The following is a 23,222-nucleotide window of genomic DNA, read 5'->3' as shown; positions in this document are numbered from 1 at the left end:
TTAAAACTCAATCAATTTTAAGTGAATTTGGAAAATGAATTCTCCAAACCATTTTAATTTTCTTTATTTAATGGTATTCAAATTAAACTCCCTCCAGAAAAGGAAAAACAGAAAAAATAAAATAAAAATACAACCATGTACAACCCAATGGCTCCTGAAATCAGTTTCTCTCTCAGCCATCCAAACCAAAAGGTTTGAGGTATGACATGGTCTCAAAGAAAACGGCCAACTTCAATTATGAAGTGTACACAGCTGATGAAAAAACATGTTGTATTCTAAGTTTGCCTTGCCCGTCCCAATAAGAAAAAGCATCAATTAGTGCCTGGTTTGCACCTCCATGCACAAGAAGCAACCAAATCTCTGTTCTTCCAGCCAAGATAGAGAGCCCCATCTCTCTCTTCAAGCCTATACTTGTCAGAGTAGTTCTCTAGCAGTGTCTTGATGGTGGCATTCACCAAGGAGCTTAAAGGGTATGGAGTAAATCCAGCCATTGTGAACCGCGACCTCCACTTCCCAAGAAGCTCATGTCTTTCCACCCTCTCAACCCCCTCACATGCTATTATGTTAACAACCTCCCTAGCCAAGCAGTGTTGCTCCACATTGATCCGCTCCTTATGATCCCTTGGAAGAGTCACATCAATTGACTCAAACATAGCCGTGTAGTAATTCAATGTTTCCACAAAGCGTGGAAAGAATGCAGCAGTGTTTGTGTTAGATTCTTGCTCAACAAGAGTCACTACCTTTGGATACAGGCTCTTCACCATCCTTAAAAGCCGGTCTCGGTGGTTCTGGGTGCTGACACTCTCATCTGGCATGTGGTGCAGCATGAATGCAAAGTTCATAGCCAAAGCCTCCCCATGCCGAACCCCAAGATTCTCTAGCTGAACTTCACAACCAGACATGGCAGCAGCATGGAACTCAAATGGTACCTTAAACATCTTCGCAAGCTTAGATAGCCTCTTTCCCACAATATTTAATCCTCCTCCTCGGGCATAAGCTGACATGGAATCGTCTATACCTGTTATGCGGATGTGGGGTGGTCCACCAGGTCTGGCTGCAAAAGCCTGGATTAGAGTGACCCACTGACTCCCCTGACCAATTTGAAAATCAATGATGTGAACTCTGTTTTCATCCTTCATGGCTTCTGCAATGGCTCCATTTGCAGACATGTACCCAAATTTGAAGTAGGGGCAAACCTCATAAAGAATATGCATGTATGAGAGGAGTTCAGAACTTGCTGGTTCTTTGCATCTCAAAGCCTTGTAGATGCTGCTCCCTGAGGATGCCCGCCGCGCAACTAGTCCTTCCAACGTGTATGCTCCCAACCTTTGAATTGGCTCACCCGAAACCGACACCATCTGGCGTAACTCATCCATCATCCATTGTGCCATTAAGGGATCATTATCTGCTTCTGCTTTTGCACAGAATATGAGAACCTGTTTTAAATCCTTTTTAGAGATTGTTTCCATAATCTGTCCCCAGCTGTCCGTTTCTTGAAGGGCATTGCTTGTCCCATCCTGAAGGGTACTACAATAGTTGTCAAGAATATTGGAATCAGGACCTAGCATTGCGGTTTCTAATTCTCTCAGCTTGTACTTGAAGTCATTTGTATCATCAGTTATGCAGGACACACTTAATGGAGAGCTATAGTTATGGTCAGGGGAATGGTGCTGGTCAGGTGGGTATGAATGAGAGTCTTGCTGTGACATTGGGCTTCCATTAGGTGAGAAACTGACAGTTGATGGGGAGTTGTAAACAGTGTAGCTGCCATTTGCTGAGGAAGACTCCAAAGTGTATTGTTCATGGAAGCTCTGAGCTGAGAAGTGGGTACTTTGGCTGCTCTCATTGTAATGCAGCTGGGGGTCTAAAATTCGGAACTGAGGCAAGCGGTAGGCTTCTACTTCTTGGATTGGCTGATAGTACAATCGGTTGGACATACTTGAACTTCTGTGCTGCTTTGATGCTTGCATTGAAGAATAGTCTGATTGTGGACTTGAACTAAAAATCTGCTTGCCAAAAAGTCTCTCTATTTGTGTTATTCAGTGTTCATGGGTGCAATATAGGAAGCCTTAAAATCTCTTGCTAGAACAGTATCTGTATGACAACAAGAGACCTTGGTTACACCGATACCTAGAACAAAAGGGCACTGCATACACAGATATGATGATAGATTCATCCGAAATAATAAACTCAAAACTTAATCATGAACAAGATATGATTACATAATTTCAAAATTTCACAAATCATAGATTTGGATTGATAATGACCATGAAATTACTGGTGCAGTATTAGTCTAAATTCCAAAGAAGTATGGAGACCTCTCCAACCAAATGCATCACAGAAGAAACTGCCACGGTGAATTCGAAAGAAGACTTAATTTTAAGATTATGAAATTAACGAATTGGGGGATTCTCAAGTATCCTTCTTAATACTTGGGTCTCCATAATATGAAATAAACAATGACCACATTTCATCCAGGAAATCATCAGCCCATCCTACTCAGACAAACACAAAGCGCTTAATCTTTGGCCAACACCATTAAATTGGAATATAAATTTTCATTTCATAAGAAACCCATTTGTTTCAAGCCAATGATAAACTTTGGTACTTTTCACAAACATGAAAATTCTTGTTCATAAAGACAAAGGCCACCAAATCTCAGAAACACCCCAACACACAAGGATAACAAAGACTAATATGCCAAGTAATAGCCATTTCAAGCTTCAACCTTCATTCTGTCCAGAAAAAACAGAAAATATGAAAACAGAGCATTATTAAATCCACTAAAAAGAAAACATTCATATATATGATATACCTTGAAGAAACATCACCAACCCAGTTTCAGTAATAGAGAATCATCCATGACAATACAACTTAGAGCTCAAAATTTTCCCAAAAAGGAAAGGACTAGTGGAACATAATCACTAATATCAGTGAAAAACAGAGAATTTCCAAGGAAAAACCTAGTAAATGATAGAACTTTAATTTTAGAATAATTCCAATTTCAACATCAAATCTTTGTTTGACAGGAATACCTTATCTGAGGAATTTCAATCTTGGAATTCCACTCTAGACCCGAGTCTTTTGAAGTTTTGAGAGTGGGAGTGAGAGAGACACAGAGAGCAGAGTCCACTGAAGAAAACCCACCCGTGGGACTATAAAAAATTCTGAATCAACAAAAGCCCTCTAATTGTTATAAAACTACAATAATACCACTGGGTTATGTTTGCAAATTGCAAATTTGCAAGTAGTTAATGGCATATTTGGTCTAGTTGAAATTACCAAAAAACCCTTTACTACAACAATCATCTGCTCCAACCTAACCGTAACAGCATATAATATAAGAAAAGAAAAAAAGAAAAAAAGATGTTGAAACCTAACCAGCACTTGCATAATCATAGTACAACAATATTTATTGTACATTTAATAGTACTTCACATATGAGGTAAAGTTTGCATGCCAATTTAATAGAGAAGGTGACTTAGTTTTCAGCTTGTTTGACCAAAAAAAAAAAAATCTTAGTTTTCAGCTTTAAAATAGTACAACTGAGATCTTATGTGAATACTACTATAGCATCTTAGCTTGAAATGATGACTAAAATACCCTTTGATTATATGTTAATATGCAGCATCTAGAACTAGTTGGTACAAATATAAAACAGTTCATGTAACATGATCCATCAGTTCATGTGATTAGAGATGAGCTGGTTTAATTTCTCTCTCATATAACATACACATAGAGCTAGCTTGATGACATCATGGCCAAGAGGGTTTTGATATCATGTTCATGATCAAGTGATCCAACTGTGTTATCTGAGTCTAGACATTGACTCATTGGCACTTCAAGTAAGCCAGCCATACATGTATGTGCTCCTCTCCTGCAACTTCCTAGTACATGTCTACATAACTTACCAAAAAGTTCTAGTTGGGGTCCTCTAAGGTACCTTGAAACTTGGTTAAACTAATCTTGGCTGTGGTGGTCATTGATCTAATTTATGGCATTATTTAAAGGTCCTCTCCAAATCTTATATATTGTTATGAAGACTTATACTTCCTAATTTAGGATTCTACATTTTCCAACAAGCTCTCTCACTTGAGACCAAATTAAGCTAAGTACATGAATGAATTATATTGCGTGACATTGGCACGTGAGTCACCAACAAATGACCGAATCGGCCCAATATGTGGATGTAATGTCAGGTCTAATACTATACTAAAATTAGAGTATTTAACTCAAAATTAATTAACAACGAGTGAAAAGATTCAAAATTCTATACATTATTTAATGACAAGACTTAAAACTCATCTACGTGAGATTCTCTTCATTTTCCAACGAAAATACAGTTTAATTTGGTTGAAGCTGTGAACATAGACCACTGTGTTTTAGAAACACTAGGTTTTGGCCCTTTTGGTATACTAATATTGTAATTTTGGTTTTGGGGGGTTTGAAGCAAATGGGTGCTCAGTCCTGAACTAGTTTATCTGGGGACAGTGACAGTGACGCAAACGGTTGAGCAGAGAGAACCTTCAACCTTATGGTTAAAGTCATAAATTAAGATGACATATGAAAGTAGTGCCTTCCACTTCAGCTAACATGCATGTTCCCTTTTGTCTTGGTGGTCTTATTCATTCATCCTATCTGTAAAAATATGCCTCTCAATTAGTATCTGTATCTACAATCTAATTCATTATATTATATGCTTATTCTTGTTTAAGCCCAAGTTGCCCTTATACATGCTTATTCATGCTTATAATAATTTCAAAACACTTTGGTGGGCAATATTTATTTCAAATTTTCAATGATGTAATGGGTGTTTGGTTCATAGTATGTTATAATTAATAAAGCCATTTTAATCCAACCCCACTAGAGAAGGAATAAGAGAGGAAACAGCGTAAAGCTAGCAATTATAGAAAATTGGAGCACATTTTCTTTTCTTGTCTTTGCTTCCTCATTGTTGGGAATTGGTATTTGAAGTACTTATTTTTTGTCAGATCACTTTATGCGCATGCTAAATATAACAATACACTATATGTTCTGAAAGTTGCAAGATGTGGACTTCAGAAATCACAAAATTCTTATTCTAGAAGAACCATATATAAATTAATTAATGGATGCATTATATATATAAGAAGGGTTATTTGGGTAACCCCAGAAGAATTTCAGACCGTGAATCCATGGATATTATCATACAAGTGATTCTCTCACCTTTAAATATGTTAATTAATCAGTAGAATCAAATGTGCCAAAGAAGTAAAGAACTAAGAAAAAGGGAATCTTGTTGCTTCCTTGTCTCCTCTAAGTGAAAGTGAGTGTTTAGTGGCCAAAAAAAAAAAAAAGTGAAAGTGAGTGTTTAAACCAAAAAAAAAAAAAAAAAGTAAAAGTGAGTATACCTAATGGCCCACTAAGTCTTATCTTCAATCACCCTTTCTCGATGCCCATTTGGCATTTTGTGTTTGTCCTTCCTAAGAGAGAGACAGAGAGACAGAGACAGAGAGTAATATTTTGCTTCAAGTAAGCATAGCTTAAGGCTAAAGTAAAAAAGGACTTCTAATCTTCTCAAAATGGTTTTATGTTTCTTTCATTAAACAACGAAAAGATAGCGATCAACTCTCTCATCAGATATATGAACTTAAAGTAGATCTTAGATACATGTAATTACTTGTAAATTATATGTATCAAGTAAATTTAACATTTATGTCCGTAAAAGTTTTAAGTTACTTAAAATGACTGACTTTACAACTCATCTTATTACCGAATTACCAGTACATGAGCTCAAAAGGCTTAGGCAAGAGATGCATACATTAACATGCTGTTTCCAGGCCAGAAAAGCAAAACTATTCAACATTTATTTGGAAGTAATAATGTCCTGTCTCACATGGTGAGGGAGTGAGGGTGGACCCTATAGGCATATATACCCTTAGCTAGCAGCCTAGCTAGGTAGCTCATTGCCTCATTGTATTTGGGAAGAGGGAGCTCCATAAATATTGGAATAATTTCTCTGCGTTTTACAGGTTGTTGGAATAAACGGTTGAACATCTCACCAAAAAAAAAAAATCAGCTAATTAAACAAATCTTTAAGTAAACTATGAAGCTAGCCCATATGATTTCCAAATATGACAAGTAAACAAACATTAACAAAAGAAAGAATACAGTCATGAATTTAAATCACATATTCACGTACAAAAATGTGTAAACTATAAAAATTAGTCAAAGTGGATTGTCTTAGAGCATCTCCAACAGACTCAGCAAATGTCTTTGGCTGCTCAATTAGCTGTGTCACGTTGGATAAATCATCTCCAACAACTTCTATAGATGGACTCTTCAAAATAGGGACCCAAAGTCAGTTCTTCAATTTTAACGAGTGAACTTAGCTCTTTAAATATTAAAATATTAAAATTTAATGAAATCTTAAATTTTGTCAAAAAAAAAAATGAGGATAAAAAATAATAAAAAATTAATGAAATTGAATAGTATGTTGGAATTCACAATTTTAAAATAAGAAATTTGGCTTTCAAATTGCTACATAAGTCAACAAAGTAAGATTTGAAGAGCCAAATTTGAGGAGTATGTTAGAGATGCTCGCTCTTACACTAACATTTTTGTGTACATAAAGCATCTCCAACAGACTCTTCAAATCTTTTTGACTCTTTAATTTGAGGAGCCACATCAGATAATATTACTCCAAGAGAATCTACAAAGGAGGTGGTCAAATTAGGGACTTCATTTTGGCTTGTCAAATTTGCTGAGTGAACTTCACTCATCAAATATGGAGTCTGTTAGGATGAAAATTTTTGAGGTAGCAAATATAACTTTTCAAATTGTCACATAGGTGAGCAAAGTTTAATTTGAAGAGCCAATTTTGTTTTTTCTCTTGGAGATGCTCTAACAACTCTATCAAAAGAAATTCTATTACCAATCAATAATTAGCTTAATTAATGATAAATTCACAATTTAACAATATAAATATTTTATATTCACAATTCGTGTAACATGCCTAAGTAAGTTATAGGGTTGTACCCCACATAGGCACACGCCCTAAAACCTAAAAGTAAGGACCTCCTACATTTGGGCCCATGATAGTGGAAAGACCAAGGACATTACTAGGTATCGAAGTCGAAGTCGAAGTCCAATAAGTTGGTGTCTAAATTAATTAATTTCCAAAGTGATATGAAGTATGATTGTATGAAGCAAATGAATTGAGCGAACCGAAGGGGAAGGCCATGATGATGATGAGAGAGCTTGACTTTGTGTGCACACACCCTGTCATCACGCCGACCATGTTACGGCTTTTGGGAGATTGACAGCTACATATATGACCAGATGTGTATATGTTGTTAATCACTGACCACTTTATTACGCGAAATCCTTAATTCAAATTGAAATGTACAACTTAAAATATATAAAATAGATATTATTTTTCTTAAAAAAAAATATACGATCTTTTCCGCCTGAAATTTCTGAAAAATTAATTTTTTTACGGTAGATTTCATATTTATTCATACTTTATTCTTTATATAATAAAAGTCTTTTACTATATTAAATTATATGTTATAATATATATATGAGACTTTGCATGCGCTTTGCATTTCTCAGGTTTTGTCCTCATCTTCTCTTCCCAAAGTGCCACCCTCTGCAAACTCAAAAAATTGGGTCCAACCCCCCAATCTTTTTGCGCATTTTGGGTCACATGTAGACCCCTCTTGCTACCCTCTCTTTCTTTAATTTTGTTTTCTTGGCCAACACTAATCTTTGCAACTTTTATGTTCAGGTGTCTGAACAATTGATCCCCCCCCCCCCCCCCCTTCTTTCCTTTTTATAAATCTTGGGCTATATTTAGTTTTTTTTTTTTTTTTTTGGTTATATCGAAGGAAATCGAACTTTGAATTTAGCTTAATCTTAAGCTTTTATCACACTCACAGTTATCACTTACCCTAATCCAGAAACTTTTGAGCTAATATTTGGTTGTCGAGGAAAGCCTGACCAACAAAGGTCAGTATGTCAGTGAGAGGCTGGAGCCTAACCAACGAAGCCCTTTAGGGCCATGTCAAGGGAAGCCTCTACTAATGATCCAATAAGCCCAACTAAGAGCAAAAGTCCTGACACCTTGGAGGCCCAAAGCCCACATAAGAACTCACAGAAGTTCAACCTCTGACCATTGACAAAGGAGACACTGAGTCTGCACTACTTTGAATTTTGCATGCAAACATGAAATGGGTTCATGTTCATTGTGCAAATACTATATATATACATTCATTTAAGGATAAACAAGAGATCTTTTGTGGGGTCTATTTCATATTATATTTTAATGATTAAAATTATTTACATTTTATGTCTTCGTTGAAAGATTATCCTTATAAAAAATTAGTTAAATCGGAAACCATTTACTAATTTGATTTAATGACCATCATTTTAAGTGTTTATCGAAAATATTTAATCTTAATTAAGATAGAAGATATTGATGAGTAAGTGCAAATGTTGGAAGGGTAATATACGAGTGTGCCTAAATTTGACTGTAAATTTCTCAGCATGCCTATTAGAGCTTTCTGAAAGCAAATGTACAGAGAAGACTAGAGGCAAAAACCGAAATAGGCATGGGGATTCATTATCTTTAACATCTACTCTAAATGGCTCACTAACTAATTCCACATATTCCATGAATTTATTATTATTATTATTTATTTTTTTTTTTTTTGCTTATGTAGAATGATTTTATATGCTTGGGCATGAAACTCAAAGAGGCATGGTTAGTTTACCTGATTTGAGTGGAGCTGCTGAGAGAAGGAGAGCAAGTAATATCCTCGTCGAGGTAATTACATAAATGGTCCACTTATTATTTATTAAGTTTTGTTTTGGTCTACAAATTTTATAAGTATCATTTTGGTCCACGAATTGTTTGAAGTGTTCCATTTTAATCTAAATTGGACAATTTTGCCTCTTAGTTTTGTACTGATGAGTTAACTTTGAGGGACAAAATTGTCCGTTTTGCTAATTGCTGCTGGTGATAATGATGATGATCTTTTACATTGCTTGGTGTATGGATTGCAGATGTAGTAATCACGTTGATAATGCTTGGATGCACAGCACAAAAGTAAGTCATTTTATGTAGCTAACACAATTCGTTCTTCCTTCAAAGGGAGGAAACTCAGAGGGAATCTTTTGCACAACTCCACCGGATCATCAGTTAAAGTTGCAGCTTAGGATGACATTGATGCTAAAGGGAATTCCTCTGCTTTATTGTTTATGAGAGTACGTATGATCGGCTGGGATTGCTTAGCACTTTGGAGAGATAGAAAGCGGCCAATAAAATAGGGATCGGAGAGGAAAGTGGACCAACGCTTGGATACACACTTGCATTGAAACACCAATTTCTTGCAAGGATTTCGACAAATTAGTCTTGAATTTTGATGATGGACTTGTTGCTGCTGCTGATGGTCTCTTTGGTCTCCAAAGGTAGCCAAGTCATCTAGGATTCTTAATTACCCCCAAACTCTGCAGAAACATACCACAAGCAAACCCCGCGTCTTGCATTAGATTATACAATATATATATATATATATATAGTAGAATTAAGTAAATTAAATAGGAATTCCAATACAACTACGATAGAAACTAGAAGGTATCAGAGCAAAAAAAAAAAAAACATAACTTTGAGATTTGGATATTTCTCGCGGTTTGACGTTTCTATGATCAATTTGAAATTCTAGTTGCTTTTTTGTGTTTTTTGCATTTAATTTGAGAATTGGATATTCGCCATTTGTAGTTCTAGTTCCATTTTAGATTTTCGTAGTGATTCTCATTTGCAGTTGCATGCGATTGAAATCAATTTCTATAATCAATTTTGCAGATTTATTTTTGCCATAGACGTAGTTTCAGTTGTCATTTCAATTGCAGTTTCAATCAGAATTTTCAAATTTGTTGTTTCAATTTGGATATGAGAGTCTCAAATTTCTTAAATTTTTTTCGTTACTCCATCACTTTCAAAGGGTATGTAATGAGAGAATGAGGGATTGTTTGGCACTATTTTTAGAACTATTAAAAATGCTTTCAAATCAATAAAAGTGTTTTTGGTAGCATTTGACAAATATAATGAAAGTGTTTCTAAGTTATAAAAACGATTTTAAATGATTTTTTGAGAAGCACATAATTTACAGGTGCTTTTGCATGAAAGTATTTAGAATTTTTATAAAAATTTATACATCCTTCCGAGCAGAAGCGCTTTCTAAGAAATGTCAAACGAGTCATGATTGTGTTTGAAATTTTGGTAACACCTAATCCCTTCTTGTTCCCATTTGTGCTCATGGTGGCCAACACCAGTTCCTACACTACCATAACATGCCTATGCTGATTGGTGGAGGAACTAGGTTGTAATTATAAGAATTCGAAATCAAGATTTCATGCTCTAAGATATTAAATCTTGTTGGATTATTATTGTAATTAAAAGCTCGAGTTGTCAAAATGTGGGACAACAATTGTTCTATATCCCTTGCTTATTATCAACAAGTACGCTTTTGAAAAGCTACAGATTTGTTCATTCTCAATTTGTTCCCCAAGGAAAGAGGAGACAAGAATGACCTGAACCTCACTTTCGTAGGGTTTTCAGTAAGCTTACAATAAGAAAAGAAAAAACCAAGCTTGTTAACATACCACAACAAGTACTAGTACAATTTTGGTAGGACTTAATATCCTCCATAACAGAAATCTCTACCTCAAAACTTCATCATGGGCATTTGGAATCTGGCTTTTCCTTTGAATCAGGGAGTAAAATCATAGTGGCAAGAGCCATGACCTGCAGGCAACCATTTTGAAAAATGACTATCATAATTGAAAAATGGAAGAAAAAAGGGTTTGCCCAACAATGTTTTTAGTTTATACTACATTTATAATTTATCTATGCATGTGTGATGTGTGCTTGGCAGCATATGTGTGTGCTGTGTATATAACCAACTAAATATGGCAATCCAAATCTCACATGGCCAACCGCCAACAATTAATTTCTAGGCACATGGACATGCTCCTCTCTTCATTCTACACCATGTGAGTATGCAAGATTCATGGTAAAAAGTTAAAAACAGTGGGGAAGGAGCAATTTCTTTACGAGCTCCTGTGGATCCCACATACATGTTGTGAGAATGAGGTCATATGTGATAGACGGGTTTCGATTCTTTTGAAACAGGAAGAAAGAGAAAGTGTTACAAAGAAATTAGTTTAAGTGCTTACTGGGATCAAGTTCTGTAATCATGGCAGCATTCTTGAAGAAGCAAGATCCACCTTGGTGTTTGAATTTCTGGAAGTAGCTGTTGAAGGCATAGGAAGCATGGTCTTTCACTGTGTTTGGGAAATAGCAAGGTTGGTTCATCTGAAGCTGGCTACAATCTGCACCTCCTTCCCCACAAGCCCAATCCATTGCTACCTGCAACTCATCATCTGGGGTTTGCTCATCGGCTATGCACCATTGTTCAAAATCCGCAGCTGATGTAATGCACATACATTAAACCACTATGCTACAAATGATCAGCATTGTCTTTGACAAGTTTCCAAAATCTTTTCTTGGACACAGAATTTAGATAGAAAATATTGATTGAGTAAGTGCAAATGTTAGAAGGGTAATATACTAGTGTTCCTAAATTTGACTGTAAATTTCCCAGCATGCCTATTAGAGTTTTCTGAAAGGAAATGTACAGAGAAGACTAAAGGCCAAAAAGAAATAGGCATGGGGATTCATCATCCTTTACATCTACTCTAAATGGCTCCTAACTAGTTCTACATTTTCCATGAATTTTTTCTTTTAGCTTATGTAGAATGATTTTATATGCATGGACATGAAACTCAAAGAGGTATGGCTAGTTTACCTGATTTGAGTGGAGCTACTGAGAGAAGGAGCAGAGCAAGTAATATCCTTATCAGAACAGTAGACATTGTTGTGTGTGGGAGAGAGAGAGAGAGAGAGAGAGAGAGAGAGTTTCACTATGAATAGCTTATCCAGATGAAAACCTAACGGCCAGAGCCAGCTCAATATACATACAATACAAAACTTTAAAAATATGTTTTTGAGATCTCTTTTTAACAAGTTGCCACACTTCTAAAGTTTCTTAGCAGAACACAAATTGATGAATTAATCAATTTATTAACAAAACCAGTACAGGTGGCACATGCTAGAATCTGATGATAATTGGTCTCCAGGCAGGCTGTCATATCCCAACAAATGGTAATGGTACTACTGTCAAATGAACTCCACTTCAAGAATTTAATTTACCCATCTGCAAGAAGAAAGTGCAGAACCTTTTTGGTGCATGCTGTAGATATATATAATGGGAACTGATTGGTGGCCGCCATATTTCACCCTTCTTTGAAGCGCAGCTTTTTGCTATATTAATAAAAAAAAAACCAGGTGATAGGAAGCATATGCTCATCTACCAATTTTCAGTTTCATAGCAGCTGTAATGGTAAATCCAATTCATGTTTTATAGATCATTCATCTCAAATTCTTAACTTAACCTAGTAATAATTTTTCTAAAATCCTTGGGAGTCCCTACATGATGTTTAAAAATCCCAGCTTGTCAGAATGGCAAGTTTGTACGGAGACAACAAAACAAAAGAAAACAAAATGAAAAAGGCACAAGATCAGTTTGTGACAATGTCAATTGAGCAAGCAATTATGTATACTATAGTGAAAAAATATGTTACATTGAGTGTTCTGACACGTTTTACAACAAGATCTTCTTCATTACATAATATCAACAGTGATATATACCCCTACAAAATTGTTCAACAGAAACAAGCTGCCCCATTGTCAGACGAACTCTGAAACCAGCTTTGGTTTTTTTGTTTTATATGCGTAGATTTGTAATATAATGATATAATGTCAAAGCAGCCATTACTAACTCTAATGAAATGAACAATTTAATCTTTCAACTTCCAAGGATTTGGGTTTATTTGCATGCATTCTTGCACCAATTCTGAGAAGATGAAAGATCAATTCATCTCATCAGAGTTCAAAAAATGGATGATTTTGGCATTATAACCTTTTTTATTTCTGACCTACTTCAATGGAGAATACACAAATCATCAAGAAACAAATACAAATAAAAGTGAAAAGCACTAATCTAAAAAGAGCAGAGGGTATGTACAGAAATGCCATCACTTATATTATTTTCCTTGGGAGATGATCATAAAATATAGATCTGAAGACAACAAATTAGCCAGCCTCTGAGTATACATACATACATGAACATATTGATTGCCCACGGCCAGAAGCTAAAGTATTCCTGAAAGGGCAAAAAAAAAAAAAAAGGCATTGTGATTAAACAAGTTTTAACATAGTTGAAAAACAGCGTGCAAATGCCAATACTATGCCATATTCTGACATGTGGGAAATGTAGAATTTATATTAAAGTTCCCTACTTACCTTTTCAGTGAGACTTTTAATATTTAATACAAGGAAAAGAGGCATTGTCAAAATGCATGATGCAGATTTGATGCTTACATGCATATCCACATACAAAAATCATCAAGAGAAGATAAATGCTGAACAATTACCGTATTTGGGAGACAGGAAGAATATGGATAGAATTAGTCTCTCAGCCAGGTCATCGCGGTGTGGTCAGGATTAGTTGGAGAGCCTGATACTCTGGGCATCATTCCAAAATTAGAACAGATAAATCACTTGGTTAGACTGCCATGAAAAACCACTTCCATATTAGTCCCTCTCTATTAACCAGATTCAAAGAAACGTGCCACTGCTGAATACAGCTGTTCTTCTTCAAATGGTTTTGACACATAGTCATCCATCCCACACTTCATGCACTCTTCATTTGATGCCTGAATCACATCAGCTGTCATAGCCAATATTGGTGTGTGCCAATTTTTCACATTGCCAAACATATCGACTGATGCTTCCCCAGATGCAATTTCCTCATTTGCCTTATCCTCCATACAGCGGATTAGCCGAGTTGCTTCAAACCTGCATTATGATAGACGGTATTAAAACTGCAACCAATACTCAAAATGGGGATTATTACATGGGAAACCTGTCATCATGAGACACTCAACACCTAAAAGATTCATATTTATTTTATTACTAATCTTTTTTCTTTATCAGCCACCAATCGACCAATAAACAATAAATCCTGGTTCTAAGTAACTAAGTTACTAGGCAATGGTCCGAAAATTGGTTTCATCAATTACAAGTGAGGCTGCCATCGGTCTTCAACATGATGTCAACCAGGTTGGGTAATAGACCTTTCCTAGGGTTCTTAGCTATATGGGATGCATTCTCTAGCTTCCTTTGCATTCAAAGTTATAACACAAATTAGAGAATGAAGAGCAAACAGATTGATTACCCATCCATCTCGGGCATTTGGAGATCCATAAAGCAAGCATCAAAGTTGTGAGGCGGCTTAAGCAGTAATAAAGCAGCCTTTCCACTATCCACACAGGTGACAATTGCTCCATACTTCTTCAAAGCACCTTCTGCCACTCTTCTATTAACTACATTGTCATCCACCACCAAAATTTTCTTGTCTCTTAGCAACTTTCCAAGAGTTGGTTGATTTGCAAGTCTCCTCTTACCATCTCCAAGGGCTTCTTGGAAGCAAGCAATTAAGGCACTTAACCGAAAAGGCTTCATCAATACATTATGTACAAGGCCGGCAGATTTTAATTCATTGCGTTCAACAGGGCTAATGGAGGTAGCCAAGAGAAATATCTTAGGAAGGTTTGTGGGGGATTCCATGATGTTGTTTTTCTTGTGCTCTTTAAGTGACTGATGGAATGCCAGACCAATTTCTTTATTCCAAACATCTTTGTCAATAAGTACCATGGCCAAATATGTGGACAGACTGCACACAAGATAGCCAACAACGCATTAGCAACATGAAAAGCAAGTTGTATAGTTATAAGTAGAAACTTTACATAAATTAATTTAATAACTATCGATAGCCTTTTCTTGTCATGAAACCGTTGGTGTACCACCCTCAAACCGAATTTGTTGGCTCATTTAGAAAAGAAATCAGGATGAGTCCAACTTGTTTAGCAGAAAAGTTCAGACGAAACCAACAGATGCTATAAAGCCCCTAAACAAAATGGCAGTATAAAGAATCTAGTTTTCCACATTAAAGTTCAATGTTTAGATGCAGAACAAGGTAGCCTTTGCCCTCTTTTTCCTTTTGAGGTGGGTACAGATACCAAACTTTCTTTTTGTCCAATCAAAAAATATTTTTTTTTCCCTTCTTTTGGGCCAGGATCAAGATATTTCATTTTGTAGCAATATGCCTCTCCATATCTCTTGTCAGCTCCTTTATTTGAAAAGAGTTGAGAAAAATTCAAGAAATTTGAAAAATCTGTCAAGTGGTTTGATGATTTCCCTTCCTTAAATCAAACTTTCCTTGGTTTAAACTAATCTTTTTGTCATGTTTATGGTAATTAAATGTCAGAGAAGAATATTAAAACCCTGAATATTCAATTTGTTTCAGGATATAAAACTTACTATAAACTATACTTGAAAATGTAAAATTCACCTTGTATTTCTAGTATTAGATAGATATGAGCATGCTGATTCCAGACTGGAAGCTATATCCACAGATATCCCCAACCTCTGCATGTAGTATGTTGTGACCTCAGTTCGGATGATTCTTTTATCTATTACCAATGCTCTCAGTCCTTGAAACTCTGAGACAGCTGGTTCGTAGTGGTGCCACCTTGCACCTAGAGCACTTGTTTCTCCTTTCCCAAAAGATCCAGTAAATGAAAAGGTACTGCCAGTGCCAGGTTCACTCACAAACCCTATCTCCCCATTCATCAGATCTACCAGACGTTTGCTAATGCTCAATCCTATTCCAGTGCCACCATAAGTTCTAGAAGTGGAACTATCAGCCTGCATAAAAGGCGTGAAAATGCGACTTTGCGCATCTAGAGGAATTCCTACACCTGTATCCTCAACTGTTACTAGTAATTTGATCATATCAGGTTCCTCCGTTGTTGCACTACTTAATGTTTTAAAACATTCCCAACTTTTCCATCTATCAACCACGGGAAATCCACTCAAGGTGTTATAAGTTTTGTTTGAGATGTCTCCAACTAAATTCAACCCTTGTCTTAAAACTTCGTCCATAAGATCAGGTGGACCCCTCACTTCATCTGCCAGATGCACCGAGACAAATATGTGTCCTTTGTCATGGGTGAACTTCAATTCAAACAAACAAACATTAGCATAACAATTAAATATTGAAACCTGTAACACTTTTAAAATGGAAACTATACTGTACATTATGGACTAGCTCTAAGCATAATCATCTGATAGGGTTGATTTTTAGCATAATTCATGGAGACTGAGTATCTGAACCATCCACAAGTCCCAATTATATAGTTATTCATAGGTTATTACGGTTAAAGAACATCATAAGCATAGCAGTTATATCTTCAACATCATCTTTAAAAGAGACATCCTAGCCCTTCCATTTCAGTATAGGGAGGGGGAAAAGGGATTAAGTTATTGGACAACAGGTTTTAAGAAACATATCTAACCTTGATTGAATTCCCAACCAAATTTGTAATTATTTGTCGAAGGCGTCCAGGGTCACCGATGACAACATCAGGGACCATATTGGAGACATAAACGGCCAACTTTTCTCAGAAAAACAAAACCAAGAACCATAATTTGTAAGAACTGATATCAATAACCACAGAAGAATAAATCAATAAGAAGGTTACAATTTGGTTTTTACCTCGATCCCTTTCTCATTAGATTTCCCTGAGAAAAGTGATAGAACATTGTCAAGCACTGAGCGCAGATCAAAAGGTACGGTTTCAAGTTCCAGCCTGCCTGATTCTATTTTGGCTTGATCAAGAACCTCATTTATCAAAGATATTAGATCTCTTCCACTAACATGAGCAGTCTCGGCATAATCCCGTTGGTTTGCATCAAGATTGGTGTCCATCAGCATTTGCAGCATACCTAGATTTTGATTGCAATTATTATCAGATTAGGTAATCTTGAAAGTTTGCACAATAGTAACAGTTTGACTAAAGAACGATTCAATTACCTAAAACGCCATTCATTGGTGTCCTGATCTCATGGGAAACAGTTGCAAGGAACTGCCAAATAGAGAGACGTTCAGCAACATGATCATACTTAAATATCATGTCATAAAGAATTGGGGAGAGAAAAATATGACTTTGAAATTGGAAATGTGAAAAATAAATTTCTACGAGAAAATCTTCCACTTCCACGAAACTCTTATTTCTAATGAAAAAAAAAAAGACCAAAATATACCTGAGATTTGGCCACATCTGCAGCTTCTGCACGAACTTTGAGTTCCATCATCTCACAATAGTCTGCCTCCACTTTTGCTATTCGGCTTATGGCCGCATAAAAAATATGACCAAGTAGCAAGGTAATGACTAGGACTCCCATTGATGCACTGATTGCTGTCCAAGGAAAAGGAGGTTTTTGCTTAAACCTGCAAGCAAAAGAAAACTGATTTAGATTGGAGAAAAAAAAGAAATGTAATTCCATATCTTTGGGCTGATATATAAACTCGATGATGTATGATATCTAACCTGCAGTGCATTTCATGTTTGCGTTGTGGATCCCCAAAATCAAGGCTGCTAATGTGCAATAGGCCAGTATCAATAACATCAGTACCATACATGTTGATCGGAGCAGATGCATTAGTTGTATCATAAACATTGACAACAATTGTTTGCTTGCTGGCAAGTTGGTGCAAAAGCTTCTCCACCAGTGATGGGACATCATAAGATGCACCTAGATACCTATTTATGAAAGCCACATAATAAGATCAATTTCAGCTTCTAGATAGTAAACACAAAATAATTCACAACAAAAGACAATAGACAAGTCATGGCCATGTACTAGAAATCAAGAAAAATCCACAATTACAAAATTACCCCACAGTAGCTTGATTGCGTTGCTCTGATGTGGCATCCGGAGGCAAGTCAGTATTATAGACAGCAAATGTGAGTACAACCCCCAGGTGATTGGATTTCAAAAGCTTAAAAGGGGAAGTCAGTACTCCCTTCGCAGTTGCCCTTGCTCGCAAGATGTTCTCACGGTCTTCCTATATTTTAATGAAAATTAGAATATGCTTTTGCAAGGACTACTTTTTTTTTTTTTGGTTTGGACTGTGCAAGAACTGCTTGTGAACATAAATCTGGAAGCACAAAGCTAAAAAGGCAAACCTTTCCAGACATCATGTCAATGGAGACAATATGGGAGACAGTTTCCTGAGAAAATATCACAGGTGCATATTCATCTTGAATAGGAGCAGGATCCAAGCTTTCTGGAATAAAATCTTGGACTAGAGTCTGGTCCTCAGTTTCCATTTTCTTTATAGTCCATCCATGTTCCTTCTCAAATTGTTCCCTCTCAGCGTGAGTAACTTTTAAAGCATAAGCAACACCACTAGTAAGTGGTCTCTCAAAAGCTGTCCTCTCTGTATATTCACCAAATGTTTTCTGTGGAAAGAACATACAACTACACTTTTAAATGGATCCCAAAACATACTACACATCAACCAAAATTCTCATAAGCAGATAGTTTTCCAAATTATTTAGATTCTCTCTCTGAGAACCACTTCCATCTCAGTAATAGCCAATATCACTAAATCAAAGACATGTTGGAGTTTCAGTTTTCTCACTTAAAGATGTAAAAAAAACGCCATAGTAAAAGACGAAGAAGTAGCGGAAGACTCAAAATATTATACTCTATTAACTCACATGCAACACACCTGTTAATGAGCAAATTTCTATAAATATAGGGTTTTATCAAAATATTGGTTTTGATCCACAATTAAGGCTGTCAGGATGTAACTAAAATGAGTCGATAAAAATACTATTTATAAGGTTGATGATTTGAGAAAGCACAATCCAGTAACCTAAAGACCAACCTAAGGTAGATATGACAATTACCTGATCAATTGCAGAAGGATGTTTCCCATGGTGAAAGGTGGAAACAAGAATGGCTAAAGCATGAACATGATTCAGGCTCACATTGAACTGATCCTGCAGCATCCGGGCCCGCTCATCACACATGTTGGAGAGTGTTTCTTCTCTCCACAGAAAATCACTTTTATTCAAGTGCCAAAATAACCAAATTGACACAATGATCCCGAATAAGACGAATACTATTAGGAGCTTCTTCCTCCAATTGCCAGCAACCTTTGGAGGACTTTGGGCTTGCTGTTTCTGTTTCTCTGGCTGCTTCTTCCGAGCCAGTGGCTGCTCTTGAACCACTTTCTGCTGCAAAGTCAACGACCAGTCGTGAACCAGCTTCTGTTTTTGGTTCCTCCACAACTTCAAAGAAAAACCAAACATTTTGTAACACAGAACCACTCCAACAAAAATCCACCAACACCCTTTTACCAATCTACATAAAATCTGAGAATCCACTTTTGCACACTCCACCTGTGGCCCTGATCTCAAATTGTTCTGATCAAAGCAAACAAAAACAGAACATTCAATTATTTTGTTTCACCTCTTATGAGTTAAACATTTGTACTTTCTACATTAGTAACACATGTACAAATGAAATGCGTACTAGACACATGCCCTCTACCTTTTCACAAATCCTACTAGCTGAAATTGTAGACTGCGGAGTGTGTGATACAGATTTGTCCTCTAGCAATGATAGATCAATCTTCCTGCGGATGTTATCATCCTGAATCAGGCATTGGTCCTTGGCTTCTACATTTTCTGCAACCCATTTATGACGCTTTTGAAACTCTTGCTCATCCGAGCATAGTACCTTCAAAGCACAGGAAATGCCATCACTTAACAGCATTCCAGGTCCTGGTTCTTTCGTACATTCAAATGATTTTATCTGCAATACACATAGACTGGTAAGAAGAAGTTGAAAATAGGCAACATCTAATAGCTTTAATGCATGTTCTTTTGTAACTGTGCAGTTTTCTCCTCTTGATACATAGAGACGGTCTCAGGCACTTTCTGGCGTATGATTGCTTAAAGTAACATCTTATTGTCTGAAGGGAAAAATATGTGGCAAAATCAATAATCAAAAATCTACTATTCAGTTAATATAGTTACTAATGTTAGATAACCATTGGACCCCAAAAGTTTAAACTGTCAGAAAATGTATCAACAACAATATCAAGCTAACAGCTAGAACAGTAGGACTAACAATAATACTTAAATTTGCCCATACAGCTAGAAACTCCTAAAGGGATGGGATTAACCCATTTAAGGTAAGGACAAAGATAACAAGATAGCATACACCAAATTCCATCTCAAATAGGATTAACAAATCGACTTGGATTCAACTATTGGAAAATGAAAATCCAAAATTCAGAAGTGGGGAAGAGAGAAAGAAGTTCCTAAATTCAGTCCCATGTTCCAAGCATTCCAATTCATCTCTTTTGTCTAATTAGTTTACCCTTCACTCCTAAGTCAAAGCACATGCAACTGAAAGATCACATTGCAAGAGTGGGCCGGTTTCTGAAAAGGAACACCATGTAGAAGGAAGCCACAGCTGAAAAGAAGGGAAAAAGAAGAACCAAGAGTTTAACGATACAAGTTTAAGAGCCATGAACACAGCACCTGATCTGATTCAGAGAATAAGGAAGCTAAAGCCAGAAGCTGGTTCTTGCTGACATTGAAATGCTGATGCAGGACTCGAGCTTTCTCTCCACGCATATCTGGAGTCTTCTCTTTCATCCCCAAAGTTCCATCATTGAAACTCATGAAAAACCAAATAATAGTAATAAAACCTAAAAGCCCAAGCAATAGAAGCGTTCTTCTCCATTTTCTGACACAATTAGGCCCATGCAAAGGCTCCATTGCCTTATTCAACTTGAAATTAGCAGGTAAAATGCCATTAGTGCCAGAGAGCCTGCAATTCAGATACATGCTACTAAAGCACACCTATGTAACTTCACACAGGTCCTTGAAAACTTGACACAAACTCTTTTCCTGCTCCAGAAGAACAAGTCATCAAAATGAAGCCACCGAGAGAACCACAGACTGAAAGTTTAACCAGATTTGCAAGAAACCCAGTACAATATTCACCAGAACCTGCTCACCGAACTCATCAAGCACAATGCTTTATGCCAAACCTCTCATGAAGACTCAACAAAGAAGTGAAATTGAATGGAACCCACTTCAACTTTCAAGAGCCCAACTCCAATTAACCACCAAATCAAGAAAAGCCAAGTGGTCCAAGCCCTTTTACTCCTCCAGGCCTCCTCTGTTTTTCCACTTTAAAGCTCAATACTAAGTTTATTTCTTCACATCTGTGAAGCATGTAAACCCATCAAGACCACACCTTTTCTAGAGAACATTGAAGGGTACCAATCATACCAAACAACAAGCTGAACCAGACCCCTGTTATTATTTGGGCAACCTGTGAAAAAGACCATTAAGGAGATAAGTGAAAATATTTGGCCTTTTTCTATATCTGGCTCTTCCTACCTCCCACTGTCCCACAGTTCTGTGCAACCAAAAAGAAGCATCAAGAGTGAAACATTTTCAAAGAAAAACTCTGCACCAAAAAAAAAGGTTTGGACAGAGTTGGTTTCTATAAAATTCCAACTGGAATCAATTATCAGAGTGAGAAAAAAAAAATAGATGTGTCTCTTCTTCTTTTTCTTTTTTAACCCCACACTCTCTTATTCTCTCTCTTCAGTTTGGTGTCCAGCATAGTGATATGAGGTTGGGCACATCATTATCTCATCATCTAGTGGGGGAAGGTTAAGCAAAAGCAAACAAGACCCAATATCAAAAATTACCCAAAATATAAAAAACCATAAACAATAACCAAAGCTTTTTCATTTTTCAATTTGTTTAGGTTTGGCTTATTAATTTTCCTTTATTTTTCTGCTCTGGGCCTCTTTTACTTTTGTAAGAGTTGAAAGAGACGGCACCATTCAGTGATTAAAGATGGTGTATTGTTTCCTGCTGCTGCTGCAGTGCAGATATACGGACGGACTCACAAGTGAGATAGAGAAACAGTGAGAGAGAGAGAGAGAGAGGATGATGACTGTTTTTCGTCTTAGTAAAAGCGGCAATGAGGAGGAGAGGCTTCCACTCAGAGTTCAGTTTTTATTTATTTTCTATTTTCTTAAGAGTAATGCAATAAATAAAAAGGTACATTGACTTTAGGTAACAAATTATAATATTTTTTTCATTTCAACTACTAAAATATTTATGTCATTTCACTTTAGGTACTAAATTTCAGTTTAGTTACCAACTTTAAAAAACATGGTTATATCGAACTGTGACTGTCTAACAATCATAACTTTTTTATTGATTTGTTGTTTTTTCAATATTTGCAAGGCTTAAATTTTAATGTTTAGTCTTTGGGTTATAGGACTTCATCCCCCAAACCTAAATCAAAATTATAAAACCCTTAAAAAATTTGATTTTTTATAAATTTTAAATAGTCACAACTGTAAATGTTCGACAATTACAACTGTAACTGTTCGACAGTCACAACTATATAACAAACTGATTTATGACCTAATCCAAAATTTTTTACTCTACGTTAGTACCTAAACTAAAAAAAATTAGTGTCTTGCTGCTTTACTAAAAAACTATTGATATTTGGTATTTAATCCTAATTTTCTATAAATAAAATCCAAAATCAAATTCTAATTAGTAAAGTAGTAATTTACTTGTTTTTATTTTTATTTTGGCATAAATTCAATTTAGACACATAACTATATAAGCTATTTCAACGGGTCCATGAATTTTAAAATATTTCAAATATATACCCGATCTATTATCTAAATTGAAAAATAAATTTTTGTCCATTGATTCGTTGAGAGATCAGTTAAATGACAGATTGGCTTTTGCTGACCGGGATTACTTGATGACGTGGCGCTATCTCAGCAAATATTTCCCGCCGAATGAGCGACACGGACCCACAATTTAATAATAATAGAGAAAGTGAGAGTTTGTGGGCCCGTGTCAGGGGTTAGGTGGACCCGTGTCGCTCATTTCCTGCCAAATGAGCGATACAGGTCCACCTAACCCCTGACACGGGTCCACAAACTCATCATCTCTTTCTCACTCGTTGAACACAAGTGAGAGATTTATATTCGAATTTGAGGGAAAACGTGATGTTTTTTGGAGACTAAATGGTCAGGAGAGCGTTCGACGAGCGGGAAGGAGGTGATGGGTGTGTGGGCCTGTGTCAAGTGGACATGTGTTGCTCATTTGGCGGGAAATGTATGATGAATTGGTGCCACGTCGCC

The 23,222-nt window shown here is 36.3% G+C and overlaps 3 protein-coding genes across 6 annotated transcripts; all 3 read right to left on the bottom strand.

Annotated features, from left to right (window-relative positions):
- Window positions 1-98: 98 nt before the first annotated feature.
- LOC147288003 (scarecrow-like transcription factor PAT1) lies at window positions 99-3,143 on the bottom strand. Of its 2 annotated transcripts, none has more exons than XM_086242296.1 (2): window positions 3,036-3,143; window positions 99-2,094 (listed from the first exon to the last, which is right to left on the bottom strand). In XM_086242296.1, exon 2 carries the CDS (start codon window positions 1,968-1,970, stop codon window positions 312-314), a length of 1,659 nt encoding a protein of 552 aa, XP_086098422.1. In that variant the 5' UTR covers window positions 1,971-2,094; window positions 3,036-3,143; the 3' UTR covers window positions 99-311. The 2 variants fall into 2 exon arrangements, with proteins under 2 accessions (XP_086098422.1, XP_086098423.1); XM_086242297.1 differs by lacking the exon at window positions 3,036-3,143 and adding an exon at window positions 2,816-3,021.
- Window positions 3,144-9,074: 5,931 nt separating this feature from the next.
- LOC147288002 (Carbohydrate-binding X8 domain superfamily protein) lies at window positions 9,075-13,624 on the bottom strand. 3 transcript variants are annotated; one of them, XR_015121632.1, is made up of 6 exons: window positions 13,537-13,624; window positions 13,225-13,265; window positions 11,850-12,364; window positions 11,218-11,469; window positions 10,645-10,786; window positions 9,075-9,489 (listed from the first exon to the last, which is right to left on the bottom strand). XR_015121632.1 is itself a non-coding variant. In XM_086238966.1 (5 exons), exons 3-5 carry the CDS (start codon window positions 11,914-11,916, stop codon window positions 10,752-10,754), a joined length of 354 nt encoding a protein of 117 aa, XP_086095092.1. In that variant the 5' UTR covers window positions 11,917-12,364; window positions 13,225-13,265; window positions 13,537-13,624; the 3' UTR covers window positions 10,448-10,751. The 3 variants fall into 3 exon arrangements, 2 of the variants coding, with proteins under 2 accessions (XP_086095092.1, XP_086095093.1); XM_086238966.1 differs by lacking the exon at window positions 9,075-9,489 and having other exon boundaries at window positions 10,448-10,786; XM_086238967.1 differs by lacking the exon at window positions 9,075-9,489 and having other exon boundaries at window positions 10,448-10,786; window positions 12,280-12,364.
- An 86-nt stretch (window positions 13,625-13,710) lies between these two features.
- On the bottom strand, window positions 13,711-20,892 carry HK2 (histidine kinase 2). The gene is made up of 13 exons (XM_086238965.1): window positions 20,569-20,892; window positions 19,571-19,834; window positions 18,925-19,443; window positions 18,196-18,471; window positions 17,905-18,074; window positions 17,557-17,769; window positions 17,270-17,456; window positions 17,040-17,091; window positions 16,722-16,951; window positions 16,522-16,620; window positions 15,516-16,180; window positions 14,340-14,837; window positions 13,711-13,960 (listed from the first exon to the last, which is right to left on the bottom strand). The coding sequence occupies exons 1-13, from the start codon at window positions 20,875-20,877 to the stop codon at window positions 13,711-13,713; spliced, it is 3,732 nt and encodes a 1,243-aa protein (XP_086095091.1). The 5' UTR covers window positions 20,878-20,892.
- Between the last annotated feature and the right edge of the window lie 2,330 nt (window positions 20,893-23,222).

This window comes from Dryas octopetala, chromosome 4, assembly GCF_963921425.1.
Source record: "Dryas octopetala chromosome 4, drDryOcto1.1, whole genome shotgun sequence".
Taxonomy (NCBI): domain Eukaryota; kingdom Viridiplantae; phylum Streptophyta; class Magnoliopsida; order Rosales; family Rosaceae; genus Dryas; species Dryas octopetala.
The sequence above is the reverse complement of the archived record's forward strand: the minus strand, read 5'-3'. Positions and strand labels throughout refer to the sequence as shown.